We start from the raw sequence: 18,616 nt of genomic DNA, 5'->3' as shown, positions 1-18,616 counted from the left end.
CACACGCACGCACACATGTGCACGCGCACACGCAGCGGGAGGGGATGTGTTCAAAGGCCCATCTCCACTGCAGCACCGTTTTTAAATAACGAGCAGCAGAAGACCGACTCGGGGTCTGTCACTGGGGGGTGGCTGGCCACAGCGTGCTGCGTCACACCTGGGGGTACTGCGCAGCCTTTACGAAGGTCAGTACCCTGCACTTGAGCGGTGGCTGTCGGCTGGGGGCGGGGCCAAAGACCGAGTTGTTTACAGTGTGGACCACTACTGGGCGTCGATTCGAAAGAGCGAGTCGGGTAGATGCAGGTCGGCGTGGGAGGCACATTCAGAGAAGGATCGAGGCGCACGCCGGTAAATACGATATGATCCTGTTTGTGGGGCTAGCGCACGGCGCTGCCGTGTCTTTCCTGCGAGTGCGTGTCTAGGCGTGTAAGAGTGTAGACAAGCCATAAGGTTGAGGGTTTACAGCCTCGACCGTCTCTGGTGACGGGAAGTTTGGCTCCGTCTGATACTGCTTAAGTTTTCACGGTATAAACGTATTCTCGCATCCCTTGAGTAATCCAGAAGTCATCCTTACGAGGAATTAATCCTTTCTGGGGCGGCCGCAGAGTTCTCCCTGTGTGGCGCACCTTGGGACATGGCCATCAGTTAGTTAGGACATCGGAACAGTCCTCCACATGCCTGAGTCCGTCATCTCTGGTTCTCACCTGTTGCTGCACTTGAAAGTCGCCCGAGGGGCTTTGAGAATGCAGGGTGCCCACGCGTCACCCTAGGCCGAGCGGATCAGGATCACTCAGGGGGGGCCCGGTGTCTGTGGCCCTCGAGAGTCCCGGTGGTCGTGCCTCAAGTGTGCCCGAGAAGCCCCAAGCTGATGGAACGGGCTGCGGGCCCGAGGTCAGCGGGCCACCACACCCGTGGGACCGTCACTGCCCCAGGCTCCGCCATCCTTTGTGAAGGGGGAAGTCGTAAGGTCGTCATGAGGATCAGATAAGGCTGGACTTTAAAAGTGTGAGGACACTTTCGGGGAGACGCGTCCTCCCGGGAAGCTGTCTCCTCGGCCTCTGGCAGTTAATTCTCCTCGGAGGGTGTCTCCGATCTCCGAGTGGGAGCCGCGGTAGGCGGTGAGAAGCAGCCCGCGTTTGCTCAGACTCACTTACCGAGCAAAACGAGCGATCGCAGAATCAGAGGACCCTCGGGTGCTAGCAGACGTGTCGAGGGCATGGTAGTGAGCGGCACGGGCTCGTCTCTCATTCTCACAAAGCCCCGTGACATGGACATCAAATTAAACTTCGTTTGGTGCACGGGAGACTGAGACCAAGAAGTTCAGTGACTCCTCCCCAGGTCACGCAAGTGGGGAACGGCAGGCGGGACCCTAAGTCTCGGCCTTTTGCCTCTGCCGTCTCACCTCTGACCCCTGCGACACACTGAGTTCACGCCCCGCCTCACCTCTGACCCCTGCGACACACTGAGCTCACGCCCCGTCTCACCTCTGACCCCTGCGACACACTGAGCTCACGCCCCGTCTCACCTCTGACCCCTGCGACACACTGAGTTCACGCCCCGCTCACAGCAACTTGGCCGCTCACAGCTGTGCTAGATGTGGCCTTGGCCCGTACTGAGGTCATAAGTACCCCAGACCTGAAACCTGTGTGTGCCAGGCGATCCACCCATTCTGCTTCTGGGTGTTTATCTTAGGAAAATAATTGGACAGACGTGCAAACGCCTCGCTACGAGGCTCTGTTGTAGCATCGGAAGGAATCCAATCAATGGAGAATTGATAAAGTAGGTTTTGGTGTAGCCATTCAGGGAGCTCTATGCAGAGGTAAGACCTGGTTATGTCGGGGCACAGATATTAGCCTGGAAATTATAAGGGAATAAAGCACTTTATTAAAATTGTGCATGTTAACACGTACATCCATACCAAATTTAACACGTATCGACAGACCGTAGAAGGAGATTGATGAAATATCACTCATCTTTTTTCTCTTGATAGAGGATCATGGGTGATTTTCATTGTATTCTCTTAGCTTATCTATGCTTTTAAATGAATAGTAAAATATTAATAAATGCTATTATATTTTTTAACTTCATTTTTTAAAATTTGGTAAACAAAAATATATACAATTTACCACCTTATCCAGTTCTAAGTGCACGGTTCGGTCATTTTAAATACTTTCACCTTGTAACGTTCATGTTCCCACTTTTGTACCGAAAAACAAGGACAGTAATTTTTCTCCTTAAAAAGGCCACGTTCGTGGTATCAAAGTTAAAAGTAACACAGCACCCTAAGTGCTGCAAAGGCAGAGTGGCACCCACCGATGTCCCCGCCTGCAGGGACCTCTAGAGGACACTCGGCCCGTAAGAGAAACAGCTCGGGCGGACCCCGGCCCCCGCCCACCCTCTTAGCCAGCAGCCCGCCTCTGGGACTGCGACGGCCAGTTCTCTCTTTCACGGTAGGCAGGGGACAGGCAAAGGAAGCCCTCTCCCTCCGCCCCCCACCCCCCGCCGCCGCCGAAGAGGAAGCGGTGCCGGTCTCCGGCGAGACGGGCCGCCCCGCCTGACGGGACACCTTCTGTTTTCCAGATCATCGCTTATCAGCCCTACGGGAAGTCGGTGGACTGGTGGGCTTTCGGAGTCTTGCTCTACGAAATGCTGGCCGGGCAGGTAACTGATTCCGAGTGACCCGTGCTCAGTGTCCACCCCGCCCCCACCCGTGTCCCCTCCGCCGGCCTCCAGCTCGTCAGTCGGAGCCTCCGACCGCCACGGCCTCGGGGCTAACCCTGGCTGTTGGCCATTGGACGCCCCAGAGTGCAGGCTCCCGGGAACCCCAGGGAGGGACCTGCGGGTCAGAGCAGTGGGGAGTCCGGCAGGGCGCCCCTCCACTGGTCCTCCGTCCCACAGGCGCCGTTCGAAGGGGAGGACGAGGACGAGCTCTTCCAGTCCATCATGGAGCACACCGTGGCCTACCCGAAGTCCATGTCCAAGGAGGCCGTGGCCATCTGCAAAGGGGTGAGTGAGCCCCTCGAGGCTTGGGGCCAGGACCTCCATGTGCAGGGCTCAGGCAGGGCGGGGGAGTGGGGGGCAGAGGCCGAGCTCCACCCCTCACCCGCCTCCAGCCCCAGCCCTGGCTGGGACCTGCTACCCACCCCCACCCCAGAGCAGAGGGCGCCAGTCCGTCAGCGGTGCCCGTGCGTGTGTGTGCGTGTGTGCGTGTGCATGTGTGCGTGTGCATGTGTGTGCCTTGCATGTGCGTGTGTGCTTTGCGTGTGCATGTGCCTGCGTGTGTGCGTGTGCATGAGGGTAACACTGAGCGTGCGGCTTTTGTTCTAAGAAGACAGGCAGTATCACGTTCACGGGATTCTCTAGATCAGCTGACCAGGTTCAGGGTCGCCAAGCCCCCACGCCGTCCACAGGCGGCAAGTGTGGGCGCCCCTGTGATGAGGCGGGGCATGGGCTCGCGGGCGCGGGTCGCTTGCATGCACCCGCCATCAGGCCCTGGGTGTGGTCGCCGCGGCCGGCAGGTCCCTGGGGGGCAGTGGTCCTCTCTTCTGGGAGGACCTGATGCTCAGCCCTCCACCTTGGCCCGAAGGTGAAGTCCGGGCATTGAAAAGCTCCCCCTGTGGCTTGCGGGCCAGGTCCTTACACGTGTTGTCCGAAGGCGGTAGCTCGTCAACCCCAACGGAGACATGGCCGGGATCAGGGGCCGTCCTCACGGTGGGAGCAGGGCTGCCGGCTGGTGGCGCCCGAACCACCTGTGCCCCGAATGGGCCAGGGCTGCAGACGCCCCACTGCCCTGCCCTTCCTGACCGTCAGAGGCCACGCGGGCCGGCATGGGCGGAGGAAAGCTGGGAAACTCAGGCAGCGGGCTCAGCGCTCCAGTCCCCAAGCGCCTGTCACACCGATGGAACCCTCGTTCTCGGCGAATCGCCGAAGCTTTGGGTTCCGGCTGGCCGGGGGGGAAGGTGCATACGGCCCTGGGGAAGCCGCGCGTGCCGTGGTGGGAGCTGCTGGCTTTGCGGGGCTGAGGCGGGCAGAGGCCTGCGGGGTCGTTATAAGCTCAAGCGGGGCTCGTGGAGAAAAGAGGGTACAGAGCAAGGTCAGCACAGACCGCTGCAGGCCCCGTGGCGCTCAGCGGGGTCGTGCCCTCTCCAGTCTGCAGAAACCCCCGTCCGGCCCCATTCTCTCTCCCTGGGTCCCCGCGGCATCCACCCGGCGACAGCAGGGCGGCCGTTTGACCTCGTCTGTAGACGGGAGGGATGACAGCATTGCACGAGGGAGCAGTGAGCACGGGAGAGCCACCTAGGGCCCGGGCTCTGCTCCCACACTGTTTACCAACGCCAGGGCCGGATCCTGCCGTCACCTGCGTTTGCATCCCCCTGAGAGAGGAATTTGTAAAGGGGGCGGTTTGGGACATCGAGAGGCCCTTTGCCAGTCTCGACCCTTTCACTTCCGAAGTGCATAGTCTCGAGCACGTTACTTTGCATCTCTAGGCTTCTGTGTCTTTATCTGTAAAAATGGAAGCTTGATATTCACGGAACAGTTTTTGAGAGCGTTCAATATAAGAGAAAGCTCCTTGAGTGGTGTTGGCGCATAGTAGGTGCTCAGCCCGGGCTCAGGACCTTCCCCTTCTCAGCTCGGCGGGGCCTGGACAGCTGGGGGCTCGAACTGGGTCATGGAGGAGAAAGGCTTTTCCAGGTCAGCTGCATTCAGCTTCAGCTCTAATTAGCACTTTTCCTAGTAGAGCGGATTTCTATTAAGTTACGACCCGTCACCTTCAGGGTTAACCAGGGTGACTTTCCGAACCTTGGGTTTGGGGACCTTTCCAAGCAAAGTGGAGTGAGTTCAGTACGAGCTCGCTCTTCAAGGCTGCACCTCCAAAGACGGGGCGATGCTCAAGCTGACAGCCAAACGCTTCCTCCTGAACAGGGGCCCCAGGGGGTGCATCTGGGAGGCGATCAGGGACCAGAGACAGGAGTGCTGATTAAACCCAGCTGTCTGCACTGCCTCGGGCGCCACGGCTCAGACCGCGGGAGCTGGGCCCGAACGCGCTGGGCCCAGGCTTTTCTGCAGTGGCGTGTCCTAACTTGGCAGCCTCCTGCTCACACAGAAACTGAGCAAGGCTTTCGAAAACATCCCCACTGCGACTGAAAACACCCTTTCGAAGTCCAGCCCGCGAAAGACCCTGTTTTGCACCAAAAACAATCGGTGGAACTTTGCCCAGATGGCCCCTCCCGCGTCGACCATCGCGGACCGCGCTCCCAACGGTCGAATCGGTACCCAGGCCTTCATGGCCCTTGCTGCCCTCCATCCCTATCCTGCACAAATGTCGAGGCTTGGCTCGGTTTGCTCGCCCTGCGGTAACCTTTCCTGGCCACGCCAAGCCACGAATGTCTCGGGGGAAAGCGCACGCCAGACGCTCTCTCATCCCTCTTAAAAGCCCAAGTTTTGGAGTTGGAGGAGGGATCCAGCCCCAGCTCTGCCACTTACTACCTCTGAGCCCTTGCCAGTCACTTAGCCTCTCTGAGGGTCAACTGCCCTGCCATTCAACTGGGAAAAACGACACACCCAAGTCACTGGGTTATTGAGAATCACGCAAGTTCGTGCATGTAAATAAGTAAAGAAGCTGCGTAGAATGTACGAGCGAGCCCGATTCTTTTTCCCCCTGGAAGGTAAAGCACAGATGGAAAGTATCATCTGTATATATGTGTGTTTGGGGGTGCGGTGGTTTCCAGTGACCAGCTATCTGGTAGTCAGGAATCTGGCTAAGCTGGATGCCCAGCAGAGTAGGTGTGACTTGCTGGGCCCCTCCGTCCCCCAAATCTGCACATCCTGGGCAAAAATCTTGGTGTCCAGCCAACTCTGGGCAGCTTCTTGGCCTTGTATGTTCCAGCCGCTTTTATTTTCATTTCGATGCCCTCTGGCCAGTTTGTTTGTTTTTAATCACCAACTCCTGTTTTTCCCTGCGGGTTTGCCAAAGTCGTGAAGTGGAGATGTTTTCAAGCTGCTTTGGATTCATTTGCAAGAGGAAGTCTGTCTGGCTTCATCTTAGAGCATCTATCCGTCTTGTCATTTAGCAGGGGCTCAGAGACCCAAAGATGGAGGGTTTAGATAATTAAGTAATTTAAACGGAGCACCAAAGAAACCTCAGCGGAGTTTAGTATAATGTGTGATACGAGCTGGGCGAGGTTTTCACTGTCTAATGAGCTTCCAGAAAGTAATTACTTGGAACTCAGGCCCTTTCGACTAATATTTTTTCTCCCGTTTTGTCATTTTCGCAAGGGCTCTGCGGAGAAATGCAAATATTATCCGAACGAATGTGGCCTTTGCCTGATCAAACTCCTGTTTTCTCGCGGTGGGGGTAGAATGGGAAGATCCTGAAGCTATTCTCATTCAATGTGCCAGTAATTGCATAAAACTCATGCTTCCACCGAAATGTATCGTGCGACATGTCTAACTTGACATTCAGGGCCCCATCTAGGCTTAGGTTTAATTAATCACTAGTGACCGTGCTGTGGGACAAGGAGCGGGGAGCACGTCTCAGGGCCCTCCTGTTACGAAGGCCTGGCCGGGAGGTCCTGGCTGGGACGAGAAGCAAAAACTCACGATGAGCTGGGCAGTTCATCGGAGGAACGGTTCCTGCGCGTGTCGCGTGTCTCCTCCCGAAGCTCGTGACATGCGACGTTTCTCTGTTCTCTTGAAGCTGATGACCAAACACCCAGGCAAACGTCTGGGCTGCGGACCCGAAGGCGAGCGAGACATCAAAGAACATGCATTCTTCCGGTACATAGACTGGGAGAAACTCGAACGCAAAGAGATCCAGCCCCCGTATAAGCCGAAAGCCGTAAGTAAACCGTGTGTGCCGTGGGCCTCGCGCACCCCGCACGCCTGTCCCGTGTCCGGTGGCGTGTGCTCGCCGCTCTCGGGGGCCCTGGAATATCTCCCGCTGCTGCACAGAGTCGGTGGGCGCGGAACAGGGAGCGGTGCACCCAGAAAGCGCGTCCTCCGTCTACGCGGGGGAGGCGATGGATGCTGAGTTTGGGAGTCTCGCTGGTTTAATTATTGTACCTGTCTTCGCTGGCACCTTTTTGGGAATGACCCTTGGGCGAGCCGCGCTCAAGTCCATTTTCGGACTGTGGCAAACAGGCCGATTCTGCCCTTGTGCTTTTCTGGATCCGACTGTCTCATTTCTCTTGGTAGAGGCGTAGAAAAGGCCATGCTGTTTATCTCGACAGTATTTAAATTCGATTCTAAAGTAAGTCAGTAAGTGAGACAGCACCCCCAGCCGGCACCCCCGAAACGCGAAGCCGGCCTGCTCACTGACCTCCCGGAGGCCCTGAGTGCAGCTGCGGCTTTGAGAGACCGTTTATAACATGGGAATTAAGGTCCCCAGGAGGAAGGTTTTCCATCCCCAGAGGCTCAGCAGGGAGTACTTGTCGGCACCCGATTTAATCAGAGCGGCGACTCCGCTGGGAAGAAGCTTATTTATTGGGTTACGTGGGGCGGAGACCCAGGGACTTGATTACGGGTGGCAAACTGCCTACCGAGGCCGAAAAGTGAACGTAACTGCTGTCACCGACACTTAAAGTCGTGAGGATCTTGGATATTAAGATGAAGAAAATGACCACAATAATGGTACTTATTTTAGTCTTATTATTATTAACTCCTTGGCCACTCGTTACGTGCCAGGCAGCACACTAAGCACTTCGCACGTAGCATCGAGTTACGTCCCGGTGATAGACACAGAGGCTCAGAGAGGGCGAGCGCTCTGTCCACGGTCACTCAGCCCCTCGTGACAGGCCGTCCGACTCCATCAGTCACCCAGGGCCAAAGGGCAGGTAGTTGAAGAAGGCCTCCCCATGCCTGTCACATCTCCCCCACCCCGTGCGCCTCAAATGATCAGAACATAGCGTCACTGGTGAGTCCCGTTTCTCCCTGGGCCCTTCCTGGTGTCAGGAGGCAGGTCTTGTAGGGGCAGCCGCTCCAGTCTGCGGCCCTCTGGTCACTGCAAACTCTGTCCCGATTTCAAATCAGCCTCCCCAGACCGCCATCCCTGGGTCCCATCTGTCATCCGGAGCTACTTACTTTGCAGAGCAACCTTCAGACAGCTGCTGTTGCTGGTCTTATGCTCTTGAATCCTGGCATTTCCAGGCTCACCACCACCCCCACTTGCAAGCACGTCCCATATGACATCACCTCCAGGTGTCTGTCATCCTCCAGGTAATCAGCACCCATCTTAAAACAGACGTAGGGTTGGGCCCAGGATCCCTAACAGTGTCTGACCCTCAGTGAGCCCAGCGGGTCTGACACATCTTCTCTTGATCATCGTGGTGACCTCGGACGATGTCGCCCCGGCTCTGCCCCCGTTTCGCCGTCTGGAATTCGGTGGTGGTGTTACGGGGGTTCTCCATCGGGGGGGTCAGTGCATACGGTGCTCCGTACACGTCTGGTGTGTGGTAGGCACCCCAGGGAAGTTGGCGATGGTTCTGTTGGCAGTGTCACACAGTCATCGCTGTCTCGGGGGCAGCGGCTTTGAGGGGCACGGGGTCGAGTCCCGCTGATGCCCCTCCTTGCAATAATGTCCGTGGGTACAGTTTGGGTCGGGAGGCGCCCTGCCAGGCGTGGGCGGTCGATCACTTTTATCAAACCATTTGGAGAAAGACCAGGAGGCAACCCAGAAGAGAATGTTGTCCCCTCGGGAAGCTGGGGACTCGGAGGTGGGACCCACGACTCGTCTGGTGTTTGTGGAGCTGTCTGTGAGGTCACAGATCGTGGACCGCCCCTCGCCTTGCTCGGCCAGAGGAAAGACGCAAGTGCTCCCGTCCCCACCGACTTTGAGCCCCCTGACATTTGGGGTTCATGCTTTAATTTGTAGGACAGTGGTTTTCAAAGTGTGGTCCCCTGGCCGGCCGTGTCAGCATCCCTTGGGAACACTGTAAACTCTGGGGGGCACTCATGGGGATCTGGTACCCCAACCGCTCCAGGCTGAGAAGTTTAGTGTGGAAAACACAGGCAGAGGCCCGAGGCACGTGCCCAGGAGGAAGTCTCATTCAGAGGTAGACGCTGGTTCTCGCCCAGTCTGGGGAGGGGTGGTGGCTCCCAGGACCAGATAATGGGCTCGGATGCCCAAGAGGCCAGGAGGATGGTGGGGACAGAGGCTAGCGAGCTTCCCAACAGGCTCAGCGGGTGTCGCTCTGCAGCGGGACAGTCAGACGCTTCCGTCGCCGGTGACTAGCGGCTGTGATATTTCTACATTCTCCAGGATGATGACGGCCGCCATTTCCTGAACACTTCGTGAGCCGGGCTCCGTCCTCGTCGGGGCTTTTACGTGAAACCTCACTAGTCTTCGATATATCGGCGACGTAGTTTTGAAAATTAAACACCCTTCAGACCGAATACAACGCATGCATGAGCCATGTGCGGCCGTGGGCTAACCAATTTGTCACCTCTGGGCCATGGCGCCTCCAGGTCAGGTTGACATTGAGCCGGTCGCCATTAGGCCTGTGACCGGTCAAATGTGTTGAAGGTCCCTGCTAAGCCGCAACGACTGTGAAAGGTCTAGCCCAGCGCCTGGCTCACGGAAGATGCTCAGGAAAAGAGCTGCTTTCTCGGGGGTAATCCGAAAAGACCACACAGCCAAGGACAGGCAGCGGGTCCCCCAGCCTGTGCATGTGACGGGTTCCCAAGGCAGACTGCCCTGTGCCTCGTGGGACATCGAGAGGCACGCGTGTGTCTGTCAGGGGTGCTGATTCGTGTGCGCCGTCAGGAGAGACACGGCTGGAGCCGGGAGGGGGTTCAGACAGCGGCGAAGGCCGCTGTGATGGCAGGATCGTTAAAATAATTTACCCGGGGTTTTAAGTCGTGCTCGGCGCCGCTGCTCACTGTGGTGGGCGCCGTTCGCCCAGTGCCGTGGGAAACCTGGGGAACACGCTGGCTTCGGGGCCCTGTTTCGGGGTGCCGAGGGCGCCTATGAATGTGCGTCTGACTGTGTCGCAAGGTCCCCGATGGCTCCCGCTGCCCCCAGAATGGTGTCTGTTGTTCCTTAGCGTATGTGGCTTTGTGGGGACCTCCGAGCTCCAGCCTCTGCCCCCTCCCCGACTTCAGCTCCTGCCAAGAACCAGCGTTTCTGAGCGCCACCCCCTCCCTCTCCCCACCCCCCCACCCCCCATAGAGAACATAACATTCCTATATCTTGAGATTTTCCTTGCCTTTATTATAAAGCATGTCACCCCCACCCCTCTGGGGCTTTGCCCCTCTCCCTCCCCAAACCAGCAGAACGTCACCCGTCTCGGAGGTGCTTGTTCCCAAGCAGGGACCGTGCGCTAGTGTCTGGTCCACCAGCTCTCCCGCTTGGTCATCGCTTCTTGCTCAGTACCGGGTCTGTCCTTTTGGCAAAACTGGAGGGTTGTGACTTTCACCGTCAAACCCCAGAGCTCAGCATGAGGCTCAGCACGGAGCAGTGCTCGGCGTTTACCGAGTGAGTGAAGAATGAACGGACGCGCACGTGGCCGTCAGATGGGACACCGCAGGGCTTGCCCCACGCTCAGCGGGCCGTCGGGTAAGCTGACCGTGGGGGACGCTGCACCCCTCTTGTGCGGAGCTGTAATTCGGGTGTGCGTTGTGCCTGTCATGGCGTCACGTGACCACACAATGGCACGATGCCCATGTCGCTGGGCTCCGGGTGGCGAGGGCTGTGGCTCCTGCCATGACCCGTACACAGCGTCGCACGGCGAGGGCCGTGAGGGGTGTGTGAGCTTCCATACAGACTTCGGTGCCGGCCGAGGGGTTTGGGGTTCGCGGCTGGCTGCCGTGGGCCAGTGCACGGTGGGCGGGAGCTGCCGGTTTGCGCGCTGGCCGGCAGAGGATGCGGCCGCGCGCACGCGGGCGGTCGGCTGAGAAGCAGTGTGTTCGGGTTCTGTCCTCTGGAGTGGCCGTGGTCAGACGGCCTGGGTCAGCCACTCGGCAGGCGTTCGTGGACGTTGGGTGGTGTTCTAGGTGCTGGAGACATAGCAGTGAAGACAGTGAGGATCCTTGCCGTGGAAGAACTTATATTCTGGGGCAAACGGGCAAACGACAACACGGGAGTGGGCGGCGATGTCAGACGTCCGCGAGCGCGGTGGGGCCCGGGGTCAGGGCGAGGGGCGCCTCAAACACGGTGGTTGGAAAACCTCGCTGAGAAAGGGGCACGTCAGCGAAGACGGGAAGAAGGCGAGGGCCGAGCGAGCCGCATGCCCATCTGGGGGTGGGGCGGGCGGTGGTAGCAGGTGCAGGGGGCCCGGAGGCAGGAGCTTGCCTGGCACCTTTGAGGGGGACCAGAGTCCAGGCAGGGCAGCCGCGCCGAGCGGGCAGGGCGGAGGGTGAAGGGACATGAGGTCAGAGCGGCCAGGGATGGGGCGGGGGGGACAGTGCAGGCCACTCTGGACCTGCGGCGTCTGCTGCCACTGAGGTGGGCGGTTATCTGAGGGCGGTGAGCAGAGAAATAGCCGACCTGACTCGGGGATTGTGAAGGGTTCCCCGACTTCTGCAGACACAGGCATGAAGCGGGAGGCCAGCCAGAGGCTCTCCTGACAACCCCGGTGGGACGTGGCGGGCGTTTGGTGGTCTCCTTCTGAGCTCATCTTGGCGTCCCCAGCCCCAGCCTGTTCCTGGCGGCTGGAGACACTCACGCTCCGCCCCTGGGGCACGAGGCCCGGATGAAGGCGCATCTCTCCAGGCCGCCTGTGTAGCTGCCCCTCAAGTGGCCCACGCGGTCGCCGGGCAGGACGGACTCAAGGTGGAGGAGGTCAGAGAAGCTGCTGGCTCTCGGGACGTCGGGCCAGGCAGGGCTGTGACCTTCCTGCCAGTGTGTAGGCTCAGTGGTGGTCTGGGGGGGTCTGGGGCTGGGGGCTGTAACCGGGCTCTCCGGAATTCAGCCGTGCCATCACCCACGGTGTGCCGGGGCCACACTGGGCGAGCGTGTTTTCTTGGAGGGGATTTGCAGAGTCTCATGGTGCAGGATATGCGAGCGAAACCTGTTTAAAGCGAACACCCCGACTGAGACCTTGATGGCGTTCACACGTGTTTATCTAGTGAAGCCAGCCACATCCGTGACACCCAGTGCAGGACTAGCCGTGAAGACGACGCCGATCTTGGGCTCAAGGCCCCAGCTGCGTCCCGGGAGGCGGCCATCAGGTCGGCTCGCCCAGGGGCAGCGTCGACGCAGCACGTCGAAAAGTAAGAAGACAGTGGGGAGGCGGCAAGGACACCCCGCCCGCTCCGTCCCCGTCCGTGGCATGTCAGATGCTGGGGTGCGTACAGCGCCCCGCCCGCTGGCAAACATGGCTGTGTCACCCCAAAGTCCAATGGATGCGGCCATCCCCGTGCGCCGGGCGGGGTTGGTGAGCATGCCCGGAGCAGACGCAGACGTCCGGGCGGCCCCGGCCCTGCGGCCTGCCTCGTGGTCAGTGCACCCCTCCCTCCCGCCTCCGTGCCCACTGGGGCGCCGGGCCTTGCCCACCCCGGCCCGCAGCACGGGAGACCCACCCCGGCCACCGCTGCTCTCGTGGGCCACTGTCACTTCGCATGGGCCCCGCAGGATTTCGAGGCACCGCACGTCCGGGAAGCCTCAGAGCCTTGCAGACCGAAAGGCAGAGCCCAGAGCCCCTGTCCCTGCTCCCCGGGGTTCCGGCCTGTCGTGTGATAGCGTTTCCGAAACACCACGGGCGTTGCCGGCCACCCTCTGTCACCCTCGTCCTCCGGGGGTGAAGTGCTGCTTCAGAAACGGACTCCTGCTGGCAGGGCCTGGTTTCTGGGTGATTCTGTCTCTGAAAAGCTCGCTTGCGGAGCTGAGGTCGGAAGCCTTAGGTGCTGCCTTAATGAGCTGCAGTTCCGTCCCTGCGACATCTCCCTCCAAACCCAACTGCCCTCGACGCCGTGCGAGGGTCCCCGTGTCCGGATGTGTGCACGACAGGCTGACACCTCCGAACCGAAGCCACGACACATGACCTTCATGTGTTTGCTATTAAAATTCCAACTCCAAGGCTTCACTTACTATGATTTATTTAGCAACAGACCCTAGCTCGCCCCAAGTACCACATGCTCGAGAGAACAACCCCTTTGGGGAAATTGGGATTTTAAATAATTCAAGCTATTCAAACATTTTGGAAGAAATACCGAGTCCTCCTCTGTGCCAGGCGCTGTTCTCAGTGACCACCTCATTGTCTCAACTCCGTGCGGTAGGTGTCACGGACACCACACCGCGGATGCGGGCGTGGAGCCTGCAAAGGTGGGGATGTTTGCTCGGGGTCCAGTGGCCTGGGGAAGGTCATCGGAGGGGCACGAGGCGCCTTCTCACGCTCTGGTTGCAGAAACGCAAGCGACCGCCGGGGACATCGTCTAAGAGGAAGACGAGCATCTCACGATCCAAACGGTTTGACGTGTATTTTAAATTATTGCCACAAGCAAGTAGCATATTCACACCTTGTACAATTCCTTGGCAGGATTTTAAAAGATGCAAATCTCACTTGCCCCTGAAGGCTCTGATTTCGAGGCCGATGACTGACGACCAGGAGCCTGGGTATGAGGCGCTCATTGAGGGCTCGTCCGGGAGCGGGCGCTGTGCCCTCGGCGCTGTTCGCTCTTGTGATCTGTAATGTGGGGCTCGCAGAGATCTTGGCCAAAATGTGAGGCTGCACCCTGCACTAACAAGTAGCCACTAACAAAGGCTGATTAGGACGGAAGCCTGGAAGTCTTTCTGCTTCTCTCTCTCCGTCCGCCTGCCACCCACGCGTGGAGCACCCACTGGAAGCACAGGTCTTGCCAGGCCCCCTCGGCGTGGTCCCACGTGCAGGGTTCTTGGCCAGGGACGTCTTTGCTACATCACTTGCCAGCTGCACGACTTTGAACTGCCCCCCTCACCCACCACCCCCCGGCACAGACGCCCCCAGTGTGAACTGACTGGTGGACGAGACAGTTGTGTGCTAGGGGAGAGCGTGACATTCTTAGGGTACGCCTGGCCGGAACCGCCGACACGTCGTGGAAGCTGAGACCGGAAGGCGCCTCGCAGGAGGAGGCCGACCCGTCCACTCTGCGGACCAGCGGTCAGGGGCCCGGGAGCCGCCTCCGTGGCTGATGGAACCAGGGCGAGAAACCAACGCCGTGTGGCGGGTGCAGGATTTTATCAGCGGCGCTGTTGACCGAAGTAGCCGTGAAATGGGTCAGGCGTGCGCTGTTAAATCATTCGATTGTACTAGAAAGCAGAACGCTCTGTTTCTCTGACCTCGCAACGACCCCACGACGTGGACGCTGTTCCCACGCCCCTGCGCAGCCAAGGGACAGGCCCAGAGAGCTTCGCTGGCCTGGCCACGGCCGGGCCACACAGCGGCGAGTCCGAGCGCCGACTCAAAGTCCCGTTTCTTCGCCTCTGCGGCGTCTCTTCCCTCGTGCCCCAGACTCGGGTGCAGGGGCGTGGGACTCGAACCTGTCTCGGTCCAATCCCGAGTCTAAATACTTTCTGGGGTCGAGCGAATGTTCGCGAAGTCCGGTTTCTTGGACCCCTCCCATCAACCCTGTCCGGGTTGCAACGCTGATCGCGACGCCCCAGAAAGCCGTCTGCCAGAGGGTGGGCCGATGGGGAGATGAGCCGGCGGGTCGAGCTCGGAGATGGGCGGTCGGCATCAGAGGGACCAGGTCCAGCTCCAGCGTGCAGCCCAGCGGCTGGGGGCGGGGGGCAGGGGGCTCGGTGCAGCCTCTCCAACCACAGCTCTGGTCCCCTGGTCTCGGCGGATGGCCCCATCCCCTGCGTCAGGGGGAAGTTGAGGCCGGCGGGCACCCATGGGCGGGTGGCCCCAACCTCCTGCATCCTCTCTGCACAGCCCTCTCGACCTCTTCACGCCCCTTCCCTCCGTGCGCCCCCTTCCCGTGCGGCTTGCCCTCCCCGCTCTCTGAACCCCGCTCTGCCACCTCCTTCGCGAGTCCCCTCTGTCCGCTCGGCACCCACCTCGTCTCTCTGTGTTCATCGGAGCTCCTACGGGCTGCCAAGGGGAGCCTGATTCAAACTGACGTCTGAACAGCAGCAGAAAGCGCTTACGTGTCGGGGACGGCTGGATCCAGCGTCTGTCACCTCCGAGGAACCCGTTTCTCTGCGTCCCCTGGGTTGCCTCCTGCTGTGTAGACGGCACTGTTCATTCTCAGAAGGCTTTCTCGGGCGTGCAGCTCCTGCAGACTTCTGTTCCCATTGTCTGAGCATCTTCTGCCCAAAAGAGCCGTTTACCTAACGTTCCCAGCGGCCTGAGGCTGGATCCTACTGGACATGTTGGGCCACGTGGCTCATTGTGCAGGTGGAAGGTGCCGATTGGCCCGGCCTGGGCCCCCTGCCGAGGGGCTGGTTCTCCCCCGCCCCGTCTAAACCAGACACCCCGAGAGGAGAGAGTAGGTCCCCCCGGGAAAAACAAAGCTGCTAATGTGCCGGCCGCGTGGCCCACGCCAGAGACGCCCCGTCCGGCCGGCCCCGCGCACCGGCCCCGGCACGTGCACATGCTGCGCCCCCTCGTCCTCAAAGCCCCTTTGCTCAAGCCTGGTCCCTCCTCCCTCCTCCTCCTCGGGCCGCTGCCTTATCTCGCCGTCCACATTTGGGACAGAGCGGCCCGTTCCCGTCCCCGGCTCGCCACTTAATGACAATCCGCATCGGCTCCTGGCTCCGTCAGGCGCAGTCTGGCTCCCGTCCCCCGCCTCCCCCCACCCTGTTCTATTTAAATCTCCCTCGTGGAGTCAGGGTGTCCTCAGAATGGCCTCTCGTAGCCTGGCCTCGGCGTTCTTGACCCCCCTAGGTGATTTGGTGCTTGGATCCTCCCTCCTGAGAAACCAAACCCTGGAAAAAAGTGGAACGACAGGTCAGCAACATCAACAGCTCCGCAGTGAAATTAAGTGCGTTCCCCCCCCCGCCCCCTGCCTTGACCGCTAGCCGGGCCCCTTTGTTCTCCCCCCGCCGCTGCCCGCTGAGACCGGGCTCTGGGGTGGCCTTCTGGAGAGGCCAGGGTCGCGCACGGCCGGCCGCGCTCGGCTTCTGCGCCGGCTTCGCCCGTGCGTCTCAGAGAGTGCGCGTCAGCGTGCCGAAGTCGGCGCAGCCACCTCGTCGCTCCTGGGGTCCTGGGCGCGTGCGTCTTTCCGGGGACGCGTTTGGACGCCCTGCCTCCTGTCGAAGCTCCTTTCCTACCCCGTGTTTATGGTGTTGAGCTCTCTGGTTTTCCTCCTACATCCTCAGCCACTCCTGGCAGAAATGCCAACTCCATGGAGACTTCTGATGTCGGTGGATTTTGGAGGGTGGAGGAGACAAATCCGTGACCCAGAAAGGCAGAGGAAGGAAAGCTTGTCTCTCGTGTATTCACAAGTGCAGTTTCTTTTAAACAACCACAGAACGCTCCCCCAGGGTGTAAAAGTAGCCACTCCCCGGTGGTTCGTGAGTCCGCTGGAAATGTCCAAGGTGTGGCACCCGGGCGGCCGCGGGAACGGCCCCTCGTGCCCCTGGACACGGGTCTGTTCCTGGCCTCCTCTGACGGGGATGCCCAGGGCCTGGCTTCCCGCTGTGGCTCCCTCCCTAAGCCACCGCCTTGGTGGCAAAGGTTTCGTTTGGCGTTTCAGGGCAACATGCTAGGGTTGGGGAGGGGTGGCAGGGGGAGGAGAGATGGGGCCTGTGGGGCGCCTCTGTCCTGGGAGCTCCGCCACGCCCATTGGACTTGCTCACTGGACAGGTGGGTTGGTCAGCCGTCCACGGCAGCCACCAGCCGAGTCGCTCCTCACTGCGTGCCACAAGGTGTGGGGCACTCGGCTGACTCGCTTCAAGGTCGTATGGCTGGGATGGATGGTGCCGGGGTCGAGTTAACTTTGAAATGCGTGCCGCACGGTCGGGTACGACTCACGAGGCAGTGGGAGTGGTAGAAAGCCAGACTCCCGATCTTGGTTCGTCCCCTCTACCCCGTGGGACCCTGGCGGAAACGCTGACGTTTCCGGTCTCCTGTTAGGTGGAGGGAACCCCCACTTCTGCCCGTCTCTCAGACCTGCGGGGGCCCCAGCTCTAACGACACAGGCAAACAGAAGGATAATGCTCTCTGCGAGCTGGTTTATGTGAAGCCAGTGACGTGGGTTTCAGAGGGATGGTGAGGGAAAGGTAAGATGTGGTACCTGTCGACACGGGAAGATGGTTAGATGTTTTTGGTCTGTTTTTTTTTTTTTTTAAAAAAATGGGCTAAAGAATAAATGGCATCTACATTGGCTTAAAGAGTAAAAAACGCCCGTTCGCCCATTCATCCAACCATCCGAGACACTGACCGACACATTAGCATCATCAGTGTATGGGCGTGTCGTTTTGGGGTGTTGGGATTACGAAGGGGTGTGTCGTTTCTTTCTCTTGGTGCGTTTATTCGGGCGATGAACTAGAAGACGGGTAGCAGAGTCCGGCTAGGTCGTCAGGTCTGGGATTAGATCACAGTCGAGTGCCGAAGCCCCTCGTGCAGGAAGTCTGCCTCGAAACGGGGATGACGGGAGGACACGCTTGCCGAGCGCTCACCCAGTATCCGCGGCCGGTCATCAGCACCGGATGGGCCCCGCTCTTCGCCCACTCCCCAGCACTGGGCGCCTGCCTGCTGGGCGCCGAGCCTGGGCTCAGCCCCGGGAAGTCAAGGCGGATGGGGCTTCAGCTCCTGCAGAGCAGCTTCCAGGCGAGATAGACAGGAAGCAGCCGCGCAGGGACATAGGCACGTAGTTACGGACCGGGGTGTTTGGACGTGATTTCCGGGGAGAGGAGCGGACGGGGTGCTTCTGCGATGGAAGGAAGGCTGGGGGAGCCGGTCTTCTCGGAGGCGGTCAGAGCAGCTTCTCTAAGGAGGTGGTGTTTAAACTGAGCTCTGCGGGAAACAAAACACGGCCTGTTGTTTCTAAAGGAAAAAAAAAATTTTTTTGTAAAACTTGCTATCAAGCACCAAAGACCCCCCTCCGTCTCTTGGCTGCTGGCTCCCTCCCCAGGAGATGCGAGCGCCCCAGCAACCCCATCCGCGGGCACCTCCCTTCCCCCCTTCTGAGGGGCAGTGCCCTGCCTTTCGGGCCCGCTCCGCTCGGGCGCCACCTCCTCCAGGAAGACCCCTCGCCTCTGCGCTCGGTGGCAGCCCTTGTCACGCGGTACCGTGCGAGACCTTCGCCGTCGGGCTAAATTCTCCCGCTCTGTCTGTTTGTTTTTCCTCTCTCTCCCGGGGCAATCGCGACCCCGTTTAAAATAGCTTTTTTTTTCTTATTACAAAAGTAAAAGTATCATTAATTAAATTTTCCAAACACAACCAAGCCTAAGAGGCGATGGAGAACATGCAGGGGCGTGTGACTCTCCCGATTTCTGTGAGCGTGCGTAACGTGCACGCCGATGTCACACACACGCGCGTCCGTGTGTGCGGCTCTCAGACTGGGCACAGGCTGCGCCCACGGACAGCAGTCACATCTGCCGCATCTCCTCGTTTGGAAAGCGTCTCGCGTGGCAGCGCATCAAACGGACGCCATCATTGTTTATTTGCCCCTTTTCCCTATGGGCGGGTAGTTGGTCTCAGATTTCTTTCTCTCCCTCCGACAGTTCTGTGATGAGTCTCCTGTACCGTGACGGGAT

General features: G+C 59.5%; 1 protein-coding gene across 1 annotated transcript in view; it reads left to right on the top strand.

The window, feature by feature from the left end:
* The window catches only part of PRKCB (protein kinase C beta), a gene marked incomplete at its 5' end in the record, with an annotated part of 228,349 nt that overhangs the window by 204,625 nt on the left and 5,108 nt on the right, over positions 1 to 18,616 (top strand). The window contains 3 exons of the mRNA XM_006912548.1: positions 2,581 to 2,661; positions 2,899 to 3,006; positions 6,698 to 6,838. Of these exons, the coding sequence (XP_006912610.1) occupies positions 2,581 to 2,661; positions 2,899 to 3,006; positions 6,698 to 6,838 (330 nt within the window). The remainder of the gene's footprint in view (positions 1 to 2,580; positions 2,662 to 2,898; positions 3,007 to 6,697; positions 6,839 to 18,616) is intronic.

Source organism: Pteropus alecto, unplaced genomic scaffold (assembly GCF_000325575.1).
Source record: "Pteropus alecto unplaced genomic scaffold, ASM32557v1 scaffold15, whole genome shotgun sequence".
NCBI lineage: Eukaryota > Metazoa > Chordata > Mammalia > Chiroptera > Pteropodidae > Pteropus > Pteropus alecto.
This window is presented reverse-complemented; position numbering and strand designations above follow the sequence as displayed.